Source organism: Alexandromys fortis, unplaced genomic scaffold, assembly GCF_014885135.2.
Source record: "Alexandromys fortis isolate MF-2015 unplaced genomic scaffold, M_Fortis_MF-2015_v1.1 scaffold_26, whole genome shotgun sequence".
In the NCBI taxonomy this organism is placed as follows: Eukaryota; Metazoa; Chordata; class Mammalia; order Rodentia; family Cricetidae; genus Alexandromys; species Alexandromys fortis.
The window spans coordinates 7,430,708-7,444,511 of record NW_026067894.1 but is presented as its reverse complement, the minus strand read 5'-3'; the positions used below and the strand labels follow the sequence as shown (position 1 = coordinate 7,444,511).

The 13,804-nt window shown below is 51.6% G+C and overlaps 2 protein-coding genes across 3 annotated transcripts in view; both read left to right on the top strand.

The window, feature by feature from the left end:
* The window catches only part of Trim63 (tripartite motif containing 63), a 15,700-nt gene extending 12,451 nt beyond the window's left edge, over positions 1 to 3,249 (top strand). The window contains exon 9 of one of the 2 annotated variants that reach the window (XM_050153222.1): positions 3,086 to 3,249. In XM_050153222.1, the coding sequence (XP_050009179.1) occupies positions 3,086 to 3,102 (17 nt within the window). In that variant the 3' untranslated portion in view covers positions 3,103 to 3,249. Of the gene's footprint in view, positions 1 to 882; positions 2,016 to 3,085 lie in introns of those variants that run through there. The other variant, XM_050153233.1, reaches the window with a different exon arrangement.
* A 4,086-nt stretch (positions 3,250 to 7,335) lies between these two features.
* Positions 7,336 to 13,804, top strand: part of Slc30a2 (solute carrier family 30 member 2) — a 10,037-nt gene continuing 3,568 nt past the window's right edge. Inside the window, exons 1-6 of the mRNA XM_050153208.1 lie at positions 7,336 to 7,481; positions 8,167 to 8,372; positions 8,527 to 8,673; positions 10,261 to 10,414; positions 11,133 to 11,352; positions 11,988 to 12,093. Of these exons, the coding sequence (XP_050009165.1) occupies positions 7,432 to 7,481; positions 8,167 to 8,372; positions 8,527 to 8,673; positions 10,261 to 10,414; positions 11,133 to 11,352; positions 11,988 to 12,093 (883 nt within the window). The 5' untranslated portion in view covers positions 7,336 to 7,431. The remainder of the gene's footprint in view (positions 7,482 to 8,166; positions 8,373 to 8,526; positions 8,674 to 10,260; positions 10,415 to 11,132; positions 11,353 to 11,987; positions 12,094 to 13,804) is intronic.

The following is a 13,804-nucleotide window of genomic DNA, read 5'->3' as shown; positions in this document are numbered from 1 at the left end:
TTTTTTTTTTTTCCGAGACAGGGTTTCTCTGTGTAGCAGCTCTGAAACTCTACAGAGATCCACCTGCCTCTGCCTCCCCGAGTGCTGGGATTAAAGGCTGCACCACCACCACCCTGATTTAGGCAGGGTCTCTTAATTGAGGCCAGAGTCCATGGATTTGCTATCGATCCCTTTTCCTGTCTTCTGAGCTCTGGAATCACAGGGGCTGCCATGGCCATCGGCATTCCTTTGTGTGGGTGCTGGGGATCTGAACTCTGGCCCTCATGCATGTAGGAACCTACCCACCAAGCTGGGTCCCAGCTGCTGTTGCTGCTTCCTCCTCCTCCACCCCCCCCCCTTTTTTTTTAATGGCTGGCTGGGAACTCACTATGGAGGTGAGACTGGCCTCTTACAACTGGGATTAAAGGCATGCTCCCCTATGCCTGACCAGTGTTCAAGCCTAGTTACCAGAGCCAAGTTCCAATCCAGCAGAGTCAAAGAGTTCTCAACCTGTGGGTCGCAGCCCCTTTGGGTGAAGAGGGGGAGGTCGAAGGACCTTTCCACAGGGGTTGCCTAAAGCCATCGGAAAACACAGATTATTTAGATTATGATTCATAATACTAGCAAAATTACAGTTGAAGTAGCAACAAAAATAATTTTATGGTTGGGGGTCACCACAACGCGAGGAGCCGTACTAAAGCATCACAGCATTAGGAAGGCTAGGAACCACTGCGCTAAGCCATCTGCAACCCATTGAATTATGACAGCTAAATTCTAGTCTGGTTCTAAAGAAAAAGCCCAGGCTGTTGGGGGGGGTGTATTTGGCTTCTCACCACAGCTCTGGAGGTCCCAGGTTCTCTCAAGTCCTCTCACTATGAGCCTGTGTCTGTCTTTCTCTTCCAGGACACCAGTGAGGAGCTGAATGAGTAGACACCCTCTGGATGCAGAGACCGGGGAGGCGGGTGACAGGCCCATCTCGGGAGGGGGTTGGGGCTCGGGGCTCCTTGGGCGGCCATAATGGGGAAGTGTGTCTCCTCTGTTCAGAGAGCAGGGACTAGAGTAGGACCCCCCCACCGCTGTGTCCAGCAGTTGCTGAACCACGATTGGAAACGTATTCAAAATGTCACAGGACACTTTTCTACGTTGGTGCAAAATGAAATATTTTGTATGTTTTTAAAATGTGACTTTTGTATCTACTTGTATATGTATGCCAATTTGGTGCTTTTTGTATGAGAACTTTTGTATGATCACGCCTGGTCATTGTGTGACTGGCGATTGTCACAAAGAGGGAAGGAAGCCAAGGTAATAGAGCTGCCCACTTCCCTTCCTTGGTGGGAGGGTGGGTCTCACTCAACAGCCTGGGAAGGGGCAATGTACTGTATTTCAGTGCCCGTCCCCAAAGACGGGGAGAGTACTGAGTTTGTGCTATATGTTGTTTTAATAAATGCACAGAGGGCTGGGCATGGGGGCCCAATACCCTTTCATCCCAGCACTCCAACTGGATCTCTGTGAGTTCGAGGCCAACCTGGTCTACATGGGGAGTTCCAGACCAGCCAGGACTACATAGAGAGCCTCTGTCTCATAAAATAATAATGAAAAAGAATAAAAAATAAACTTACAGCGCTTTTTTCATGTAACTACAAAAGAGGTGTGACTTCATTCAGCTTGAGTGCTTGTGTGTGTTGCTAACGATGGAACTGAGGACCATGAGGTAGTGGATGAAAACTACCCTGACCTGCAGGGTGCCCCAACCCTCCTTTAGTCTGGTTTTCTTTGTTTGTTTTGATTTGTTTCATTTTGAGGAGAAAAGAATTAAGAGTCAACCAGTCTGTAATCCCTTTCCAGTCTCAGAGAGCAGTTCAGAGTCAGTTCATCCACAGCCAAGCAGAACACAGGGCGACACAAACACTGGAAACAGAAAACAAAAGGAAGCTGACCTGGTGGCTCAGGCCTTTAATCCCAGCACTTGGGAGGCAGAGGCAAGTGGATCTCTGTGAGTTCGAGACCAGCCTGGTCTACAAGAGCTAGTTCCAGGACAAGCTCCAAAGCTACAGAGAAACTCTGTCCCGAAAAACCAACCAACCAACCAACCAACCAACCAACCAACCAAAACAAAACAAAACAAAACAAAAAACAAAAAACCATGCTGATAAAGATGGATGTTAGTGTGCACACCTGTAATCTGCACATGAGTCTCAGCAGGACTGCCATGAGTTTGAGACCACACTCGGCTACGTGTCAAGGGTCAGACCAGATACATGCCAGGGATACATGGTTAGGCATGGTTTTGACAGAAACAAGCCTAGGGAATCCTGGCAGTGGTAGCACATGCATTTAATCCCAGCACTGGGGGAGGGGGGCAGAGGCAGGTGGATCTCTATGAGTTCAAAGCCAGCTTGGTTTACACAGCAAATTCCAAGACTGTTGGGGGCTGTGGACCCAGACCCTGAATTTCCTGTACACAATTTGTTATGCTTACAGTTGCTCTGAGCAAAACAACTTGTTTTCCTTTTTTGCAGCTGCTCTGAGCACGAGACCCTCAGGAGTTCTTGATGGCAGGGGAGGGGTTTCTGGTGGGTTTGGCTGGAGTGTGGCTATCAGTTAAGGATCCTTAGATCCCTATATAAGCGACTCTGGTACACAATAAAGAGGGCATTCCTGTTTCAAGGATGACCCTTGTCTCTGTCTGTGTGTCTTTGTGTGTTTAAATCTCCAGGCCCTTGCCCGGCTCGCCCTTGCCGGCAAATGGTCCTGTAGTGCAGGCGCCGCATTACAGGAATCGTACCATAGTACGCGTAGTACAGACTGTACACAAGACAGCCAGGGCTCTTACACAGAGAAACCCTATCTCAAAAACCAAAACAACAACAAAAACAAGCCTAGGGTATAGAGTTCGCTGACGGAATGTCTGTCTACCTTTCGTGAAGTCTCCTTTACTTCAATCCCCAGCACGGCATAAACCAAGCATGGTGACACAAGCCTATAATCCCAGTGCTTATGGAGTAGAGGCAGGGGAGTCAGGAGTTCAAGTCTGAACTACACTTGAGTTTGTTAGTTTTTGTTCCGCCCCACTTTTCTTATTTATTAATCTATTTATCTGTTTTAGGGCTTCTATTGCTGTGAAGAGACATCACTTGTTTTTGTTCTACAAGACAGGGTTTCACTGTGTAGCCCTGGAACTCACTCTGTAGACCAGGCCGGCCTCTGCCTCACGAGTGCTGGGATTAAACGCCTGCATCGCTACTGCCCAGCTTTCGGTCAGATCTTACAGATGCATTTCCTCAACTGAGGTTCTTTCCTGATGACTCTCGCTTGTGTCAAGTTGACACACAAAACCAGCCAGTGTACCTTGGAAGCTTCTGTGCCAGTGCCAGCCCAGCTCTTCACGCTTGCATGGGTCATGACTCCGTTCTTTCTGCTGTCACACACCTGGTTTTCTTTTTTAAGCATTTTTTTTTTTGAGTGGGGAGAAGACATGACAGTTCAAACTAATTAAGAAAAACATTTTTGGGGTTAGGGAGATGACTCAGAAGCACCGGCTGCTATTGCAGAGGACCTGGCTTTGGTTCCAGCACCCACACGGTGGCCCACAACTGTCTCTAACTCCAGTTCCAGGGAATGGGGCCGAAGCCCTCTTCTGACTCCAAGGCTCCCGGTGCACATATATACATGCAGGCAGAACACACCTGCACACCCAATAAAGATAAACAAATCTTTAATAAAGAAAAGAAAAATACTTTTAAAACTGAGGCCTTTTATTTTATTTTCATCTCTCACACCACGAATTGGCAGGGAATGGGCTCCTCCCTCTTAGCTCTCACTTGCACGCTTCTCTGGGTAGAGCAGCCTGGTACTTCAGTGGGACCCAGGTACCTCTCTCTCTTTGGTTTGTGTTTTCCTTTCCCTGTTTCAGGAAGTCATTTTAGACCATGCTCAGCCTGCACACTGATTCTCTCAGAAGCTGGGCCTCAACTCACTTGTCCACAATGCCAACAGCACCGGGTGACTGTGTAGACTCTGCCAGTTTTGCCATGGTGACACTTCCGGGGCGTCCCTCTTTGACCCACACTTGTTTCTTTGATGTCTGCGGTATGGCTCTTCTTGGAAAGCCACGTACAAGGCTTAGTGAGCTGTACTAGGTGCCTCCCTTCTCTGCCACTGGGAGACGTTCTGTCTGAAAAAAAGAAAGAAAAAGGAAAGGGAAGGGAAGGACATGACTGCTTCTAGGTGTGGTGGAGGAGAAGGTTTATTGTGCTGTGTCGGAGAGGAGAGCATAGCCAGAAGCAGGGACATCTGGGAGAGTCCAGAGTGGACATGACCAGACTGAGCTGGGCCATGCGGGGAGAGGCCAAAGGCACAAGAGGGGTGGGTAGCCAAAGTGGCTGGATAATATAAGGAAAAGCAGTGAGTTCTTTTAACCACTGACTATCTCTCCAGCCCCCTTGCTGAAGTTTTAAATGAAATTTTTGGTTGGGTGAGTGAGTTTGTGTGTGTGTGTGTATGTATGTATGCATGTGTGTATGTTTTGGAATTGAACCCAGGGCTCTAGCAATGCTAGCCAAGCACTCAATCACTGAGCAACATCCTTAGCACAAACCCTCGCAAGTCAATTAAAGTCCTTTCGCCGGGTGGTGGTGGCGCAGGCCTTTAATCCCAGCACTCGGGAGGCAGAGGTGGGCGGATCTCTATGAGTTCAAGGCCAGCCTGGTCTACAAGAGCTAGTTCCCAGGACAGGCTCCAAAACTACAGAGAAACCCTGTCTCGAAAAACAAAAAAAAAACAAACAAAAAATTAAAGTCCTTTTTGGGGAACTCAAGGAAATGCTGACCTCAAATGTAATTTCTCCTGATAAACTCTCAAGGCTGTGCTTTGGACACCAGATGCCCACACGGCACGGCAGGAAACTGATTTTACAGTGGACCACGCAGGTTGTCCACAAACTCAGTTCAGTCTGCCTGTGGTGCTTGGTTGATGCCAGGCAGAGCCCCAGATTTCATCTTCTCACAGCTGCCCTCCTTGGGTTCCCTCCAGTCACTAACACTAAGAACCCAGGCAATGCTAACTCTAACTAATCCACCACAAAGAATCTAGATAAGGGACAGAGGGCAGTGCTTCTGGGAAGGGGTGGAGACACTGTGCCTTCTCCAGGAACACCAACTTCCAGGAGCCTTCCTAGGTTTGGTTTCGGAAGCTTCTGGAACTCTGAACTTTGTTTTTTTTTTGTTTTGTTTTGTTTTGTTTTTGTATTGGAGAAGTCCTCTGGTAAACACAGTTAAATCACAACCCTGAGGATTTGATTGGATGAACAGGACATTACCAGCCCGGGTGGGGACTGGCAGCAGAGCCTGTTAGGGCACCTTCCTCAGCCCAGACACCAGGTAGGGCCCTCTGGTTGGTCAGGCCCCTGAATTCTTTTATGATTGGCTCCTAGATACTAGGTGGGGAAGATTAGAATTTAAGGCAGGAGGCTCCTTAGCTCAAGGTCACCTTCCCTTCTGCTGACTAAAGAGCCGCCTGGGCTACCTTGATCCAGTCTTATAACAAAACTGTCTATGAGTTGTCCTAAGAAAGATTTTAGTTTCTTCTGCCTTCCTCGGGAAGGAATTAGTTGGGGGGGGGGGGAGTACTAGCTCTAGCTCGCAGTCCCCGAGGTTCACAAATTCCAAGCCTGCCTAGGTCACGTAGGGAGACTGTCCTAAGTCAAACAGGGTCCTAGTAAATTGTCCAGGCTACCCTCAAACTCTGAGCTCCTTCTGCCTAAGGCTCCTTAATCCCTGTGGTTACAGGCGTGTGCAGCTGTGTCACGGGTTTCAGTCTAATTTCACAGGTGTTTGGGCACCCAACTAGGTTCTCAATGCTAAGCCGGGCAGACCACTGGAGATCCTAGGAGAAGAGTCCTCTGGTCCCTGCTTCCCGGTCAGCTGAATGCCCAATGCACCATGCCCAGAAATACTTGCTATTACCCAGTCCTCTGAGAAGATTTGGTGTGGGTTTATTGTTGCTTTTTGAGACAGGGCCTACAGCTCTGAAGTACCCCAGGCTGGCCTCAGGCTAGCTATGTTGCCAATGATAACCTTGAACTTCTGATTTTTTTATTTTTATTTTTTTTGGTTTTTCGAGACAGGGTTTCTCTGTGGTTTTGGAGCCTGTTCTGGAACTAGCTCTTGTAGACCAGGCTGGTCTCGAACTCACAGAGATTCACCTGCCTCTGCCTCCGAGCGCTGGGATTAAAGGCGTGCGCCACCACCGCCTGGCTTGATTTGTTGTTGTTGTTGTTGTTTTTTTTTTTTTTTTCCCTTCCACCTTTACAGAGGTGGGCTGTGGAGGGAACTCCAGGAGGCTTCCTGCCTGCCAGGCAAGCACCCTACCTGCGGAGCTACAGCCCTAGCCCTGTCCTGTCTTGTTCTGTTCACTCCTGCCCCCACAGACTACAGGCAAGCTACCATCAGAGGCCAACACTGGGGGGAGGGGGAATAGGGCCCAAGCCCCAGAAAATGCGACTATGGTCTAAACGGGTGTGTGTGGCATCACACCGGTAACCATGTTTTCTCCTAAACAACGAGACAGGACACTGTTCTTTGTAGAGGTGGAGATAAAGCCGGCAATTCCAGATCCTAATCTCAGCGCAAGGCAGAAAAAACTGGTGCGTTTTCAAGGGAAGCTTGGGTCTGTGACCCCAACGATACTACCCTGGGATACTGCGTGTCTCCGTGTACCCCCCCCCACGTAGTCACCCTCCCCCACGCCCTGCAGAAGGAGGCAGACCAGGCCCGCAGCCAGAGAAGAAGATGGATCAAAGCTTCCGGGAAGTCTCTCTTCGAAGCTGAAAGCCCGACCCGTAGCCTCAAGAGTCCCCAGTCATCCTGCCAGTAGTCACATCCCTGCCCTAAGGCCTCTCTCTCTTTCTTGGTTTTTGGAGACAGGTTGTCTCTGTGTAAAGAAGCCCTAACTATTCTGGAATTTACTATGGAGACCAGGCTGGCCTCGAACTCACAGAGATCCGCTTACCTTTGCTTCCTCTCTGGAGTGTTGGGATTAAAGGCGTGCATCACCACGCCCGGCCGATTTTCTAGAAACTCAGACCCCAACTCTGACTGGGGGGTTTAGGTCACCCAGTCCTAACTTAACAACTCTGGGCAACTCTCAGCGAGTGTTTTGCTCCGGGCAAAGACCTTTAAGCTTTTGATCGCCGGCCGCTGGGCTCCTTCAGGATCGGGACGCAGGGGATCAGTGTAGGGGGCAGAGTCGCGATTCCCTTTGCAGCCGGTCACCCTTCCCCCCTCCCCGCGGGCTTTTGCACACGACGCGCGGCGGGCGGCTTCACACGGGGTGGTGAGGGCCGGGGATAAAGCGGGCGGGCGCGGGGCGCAGCGGCGGGACCCGAGCGGAAGGTGAGTGCACGCTGCCATCGTCCGGCGCGCAACTTCGAGGGCGCACTGTGGGAGAGGCGGCATGCCGACCGTGGACAAGCAGAACCTGCTGGAGAGCACGAGCAGAGCCCGGTAAGTTTAAGCCCCAAGGGGCGGGAATCTGGGTGGCATCTCAGGCACCTCCTCTTTGGCCTTCCTGGCTGTGTTTGGTCCGGGCGGGGGCTTGAACCTGGGATCCCGCCAGAGGGATGGGGTGAAGCAAGGGAAAGAGGAAACTGGTGATAGCCTCGTAGCCCCGGGGAACACCTGTCTCACCTGACCAAGCATACAGATCCTGAACACAGCCTGCTGGGGCGCCCCAGTGGAACACAGTCGGGTGCCTGGAACCCCGCCTTCACTCCAGCACTTTGATCCTAGGCAGCCCTGAGGTGGGGAGGCCCTGTGCCCTGGGGTGCGGTGCGCTACATTCCAGGCTACTGTCTTGAGCCAAACTCTGCTCTTTCTTTGCGCTCGACTGGACGGCCTGCCCTTTGGCTAGTTCGTAAAGACTGTCCTCTAGACCTGAGAAGGGGTGGAGGAGAGAACGACTTAGAACAAGGTCCCAAGACTCACTTCCCCAGCATCCCCCTGTATCATTGGTTTACCTCTGACCACCTGGCAGGCACTGTTGTTAACTTTTTCTGGAAACAACGGGGGTCAGCAATACTCCTAGAGCCTGACTCTGTGCTCCCCCACCCCCACCTTCCCCCCCCCCCCCCACTCCCCCCCCCACTCCCGACCCCAGCTGAGCAGTTTCTCTCCTTCCTTTCACCTCCAGGTCATACTTTGGATCTCTGTGGAAGAGTGAGGCTGGCAGGGCCCCTCCTGTGAACCTGCCTGCTGTGGAGCTGGCCATCCAGAGCAACCATTATTGCCATGCTCAGAAAGATGGTAGTCACCCTGACTCCAAGAAGCAGATGGCCCGGCGCAAGCTCTACGTGGCCTCTGCCATCTGCCTGGTGTTCATGATTGGAGAAATCATTGGTAAGGCCATGGGTGAATTAACAGTACGTCTGACTGGTGCAGAGACCCTGAACCCAGCGTGAGTCTTCCAGGGCTTAGAGTCTCACCAGCCAGCATGCAGGACTGGGGGAGTTAACTCCTTGGGGGAACTTCATTCCGGGCTCGCACTTTGCAGGTGGATACCTGGCACACAGCCTGGCCATTATGACGGATGCCGCCCACCTGCTCACGGATTTTGCCAGCATGCTCATTAGTCTCTTCTCCCTCTGGGTGTCTTCCCGTCCGGCCACCAAGACCATGAACTTCGGCTGGCAGCGAGCTGGTGAGGACCCTCGTGGGCCACAGACAGGGTTGATCCAAGAGAGAAAGCCCCGGTCAGAATAGAGTTTTTGTTTGGAATTTTCAGTTTTTTGAGACCGCACCTCTAGTAGCCCAGGCTGGCGGTGAGATTCCTGATCCTCCTCACGTCCCCCACCTCCCAAGTCCTGCAATTCCAGACACGTGCCACACCCAGCTAGTTTTTTTTTTTTTTTTTTGTTTTTCGAGACAGGGTTTCTCTGTGGCTTTGGAGCCTGTCCTGGAACTAGCTCTTGTAGACCAGGCTGACCTCGAACTCACAGAGATCTGCCTGTCTCTGCCTCCCAAGTGCCGGGATTAAAGGCGTGCGCCACCACTGCCCGGCCCAGCTATTTTGTTTTTGTTTTCATTTTTTTGGTTTTTCGAGACAGGGTTTCTCTGTGGCTTTGGAGCCTGTCCTGGAACTAGCTCTTGTAGACCAGGCTGGCCTCGAACTCCCAGAGATCCGCCTGCCTCTGCCTCCCCTTAAAGGCGTGCGACACCACGCCCGGCTGTTTTCATTTTTTTTTTATAAACAGGAAGTTGATAGGTCGCCCACGCTGGCTTCTAACTCACTTGTCTAACCCAGGCTGGTGTCAAACGCAGTAACTGTACTCTCACAACCTCCCAAGGACTGGAATTGAGGCCTGTGCCATGACAGAAATGCCAGGAGTAAGGCGGCAAACGCAGCTTCTGCGGTGAAGGGGGTGTCTGCTTTGGCCTCTGGCCCCTGGGAACTCTCAGTGTGATGGGACAGACTTGGTGCCAGTTATCTGGGAGTTAATGAAGAAGCAAAGTCCACCTTTCTTGCTTAGGAAACAGTGGCCCAGAACAAAAGACAATAGCACTGGCATTTCCCATCACTGTGGATGCCCTGTGGGGCAGGGAAAGGTCAGTATACACCGCCTTAAGCTGTTAGTTCCCTTCTGGATGGCACTGTCCCTCTCCTGTCCTGAGAGATGGCCCCGAGTCCTCAGCCTCCATTTGTCAGTTGAGCAAAACAAGGAACTGGAGGTGGCTCAGCCGCTGGCATCCACTGCTCCTGGCTGTCACTTAACTCCAGCTCTGGGGAGTCTGGGCCCTCTTCTGTTACTTTTAATTCAATTAGGAGTGACCTTACCTTGATTTGGGTGGGAAAATTAGGTAAATGCCCTTAATCCCCGCACAAGGGAGGCAGAGGCAGGTGAATCTCTTGAGTTCCTGATCTATGTGGTGAGCCCCCCCAAAAAACATAAATATCAAATTCAGGCAGTCCTTTTGCCTTAGCAGCCCACATTCTAGGATTAGAGATGTACACCGCCATGCTCGCTATAATATAATATATATATGTATATTATATGTGTGTATATGTGCATATATATATGTTTCCTCCTATGTTCAGCAAACAAGGTTGAGCTAATGATTCTAGATATGAGTTCTCATATATGAGTTGGCAGGATGAGGCACGTCTTCAGGAAACACCAAAGACACCCAGATCCTGACCGCAGTGGGGAGGGGCTTACATGGAGGGAGTAGGCCTTCCCACCCTTAGGGCCCAGGCTGAGGTTGTTCCTGTGGTTGGGCTCTTATCCAGAGATCCTCGGAGCCTTGGTGTCTGTGCTGTCCATCTGGGTGGTAACTGGGGTGCTGGTGTACCTGGCTGTGCAGCGCCTGATTTCTGGAGATTATGAGATCAAAGGGGGCACCATGTTAATCACGTCGGCCTGCGCTGTGGCTGTGAACATCATGTGAGTGTGGCCCCAGTTCCCCCTCCCCATCCCCTGTGCAAATATCCTCTCCCCCATCCCCGTGTGCAAACCTCCCCTCTCCCACCCCCGTGTGCAAACCTCCCCTCCCCCCATCCCCTTGTGCAAACCTCAGGCAGCTCCCAGTGGAAGGAGTCCATGCTCCCCTCCCAACACAGAAGTTCCCTGGTATACATCGGCTCTCCTTTAGACCTTAGGCCAGGGACACCTCTGCCAATTCAAACCCCCTCCCCCATACGTTCCATGTCGGAGAATAAACTTGGAGGCTACCCACAGCAGAGGGGATGCTTCTGGTTCATGCTGGACCAAAGGGCAAGTCAGGCTGGCGTGGCTAGAACTGGTCTCAGTAAAAGAGAGGGAGGGTGGGTAAATCACAGGTTTGGGCCTTCTGTCTCCTTGGCTCTCTTGTCTCAGGTTCCCCTCCTATACCATGAGGAGATGAACTAGATGACTTCCTCGGTGCCCCCTTGCTCTGAAACTCAGCTTTGGGGTGTTGCACCCAGTTAGTCTCCCACTGTGGGCAGAACGCTGCCCTGTGGCTATGAGCTAAGGCTGTAGGACTAGATTCCTACGCCTAAGAGGGTCACTGAGTGATGGCGCCTCCAGAATTTCACCCTCGGGAGGCCAGCCCTAATGGGTAGACTGTGCCTAGCTGACTTGAAACCTTTGCTACCTCATTGAGTCTTGTCTGTTTTCTTAGAATGGGGTTGGCCCTTCATCAGTCTGGACATGGGCACAGCCATGGACATGGGCAAAGCCATGAACATGGGCACAGCCATGGTAACCAAAGACATGGTAACCATGAAGACAGCCAACAGCAGCAGGAGAACCCCAGTGTCCGAGCAGCCTTCATCCATGTGATCGGGGACCTTCTGCAGAGTGTGGGTGTCCTGGTGGCTGCCTACATTATATACTTCAAGGTCAGAGTGGGCACGGGGAGGGAGGTGGGGCAGTGCCTGGCTCTGTGCAGGGACTATTTCCCCGTGCTAGGCCCCCTCCAGCTTAGGATGAGAAGGTAGAGAAAGGGAAGGAATATTTAATACTGAGTGCTGGCTCCTTTTACCTCTGCAACAAGCCCAAAAGGTAGGCAATTGTGCTTTATGCATTCAGAAAGGTTGTTACTTGTACCGTTTCCCAGCCCAGGACTGTGGACTGCTGAAGCCCAGGCATTGCCTATCACACAGAGGCAGTGAGATGTTGTGGGAATGGCGAATCAGATGCTGACATTCCTCTTTAGCTCTGCCTGTGTGTTAGCTCTTTAGAAGAGATGTGTCCTGAGGTCACCTGGGTGCAGAATAGGGTAGGAAATTCAAAGACAAGGCTAGAGTGAGTCCCATACTCCCCCTGAAAAGAGAGACCTCCCTGATACTGTGCTGGTAGGAAGGAGAGGTGGATGCTGGGAGATGATAGGGAGACCCAGGTGGATGCTGGGAGATGATAGGGAGACCCAGGTGGATGCTGGGAGATGGTAGGGAGACCCAGGTGGATGCTGGGAGATGGTAGGGAGACCCAGGTGGATGCTGGTGAGCCCCATGTCTGTCTCCTTTTCCTGCAGCCTGAGTACAAGTATGTGGATCCCATCTGCACCTTCCTCTTCTCCATCCTGGTCTTGGGGACAACGTTAACCATCCTGAGAGATGTGATCTTGGTTCTCATGGAAGGTACCTCAGACCTAGAGTTTTGGGGTTTGGGGTGTCTGCAGATGTCTGTGTTCATCTGTTGTGTATAGAAACCAGAGGTTGACAGTGGGGTATCTTCCTCACCCTGATTTTTGTTGTTTTGTTTCAAGACAAGGTCTCTCTGTGTAGCCTTTGCTGCCCCAGAACTCACACTGTAGAGCAAACTGGACTCTAACTCACAGAGATCCGCCTGCCTCTGCCTCCCGAGTGCTGGGACTAAAGGCGTGCATCACTATACCAAGCTCTCACCCTAATTTTTAAGACTAGGGTCTCACCGACTAGGGACTCATTTGCTTCTGCTTCTGGGATGCAGTACCATTCCTAGCTCACCGTATTTTAGTTGTTTTTTTCTTTTTTTTTGGTTTGTTTGTTGTTTTGTCTTGCTTTTCAAATTTATTTATTATAAATATATGTCTGCACTGCAGAAGAGGACATCAGATCTCATTATAGATGGTTGTGAGCCACCATGTGGTTGCTGGGAATTGAACTCAGGATCTCTGGAAGAGCAGCCAGTGCTCTTAACCTCTGAGCCATCTCTTTCCGTTCCTTTTTTGTTTTTGTTGTTGTTGTCCTGGCTGTCGCAAAACTTTCTGTAGACCAGTCTGGCCTTGAACTCAGAAATCCACCTTCCTCTGCTGCGATTAAAGGCCTGTGGGTGCTCCCACCACTCGGCTGGCCCTTAATTATTTAATAGCTTATTAAGGTCTCCTACTGAACCTAGAGCTGTCTAGTTTCTCCAAGCTCACTGACCAGCAAGCCACCTGGGTTGGCTTGTCCTCCACCCCCTCTCAGCTCTAGGGTTACTAGGGAGGACAGCCACACCTGGCTCGTTTTTTGTTTTTCTTGTGGGTTCTGGGCACCTGAACTCAGGTCCTCACTTTACCCTCTGGAACTCTCTAATTAGACCAAGCTGGCCGGCCAATCAGTCAGTCCCAAGGCGGCTGCCTTGTCTGGGATTACTACAGTGCCGCCTGCATGTGTGCGTGGTGTTTAGCGTGAGTTCTGGGAGATCAAACAGACCTCTAGGTGCTGTTAGCATCTCAAGTATCTCCCCAGCTTGACTTCGGGGTTCCCTCAGCCTGTGGCTCACTGATCCGCCTCAGGGGCAGTGTGGCTGTCTGGAGAACCCGCATACTGGAGTGTGAGTGCAAGTCTGCCACCTAACACAGGTTCTTAGAGCTCTGAGTTGATCAGGAGCGCTGGTTCCTAGGTAGGTTGGGGCCAGGGGGCCCAGGGCTGCCTCCACCCTTGTTTGGACCGTGCGGGGGGGGGGGGGGGGGGGGGGGGGGGGGGGGGGGGGGGGGGGGGGGGGGGGGGAGTTGCTGGTTACGCAAGGCACGCGGCTGGGCGGCCTTGGTAACACCTGGAGCCCCACCCCCAGTCATCAGGTGCCTTTTCCCAGGAAGACTGGGATTTGGTTCCGGTGTTTGGGGGTTGTTTTTGTTGGAGATGGGGGGCAGGGTTTGAAACAAGGTCTCTCTGTGTAGCCCTGGCTGGCCTTGAACTCAAATTCAGTTTGGCCTCAAAGTCTGCCTCCCAAGGGCTGGGTTAAAAGCATGCACCCCATACCCAGCAGCTTTTTTTAATTTTATTTTTGAAACATGGTCTCACTAACATCAAATTCACAGAGATCTGCCTGCCTCCACCTTCCTAGTGCTGGGAACTGAACCTTGGTCCTCTGGGAGAGAGGCAA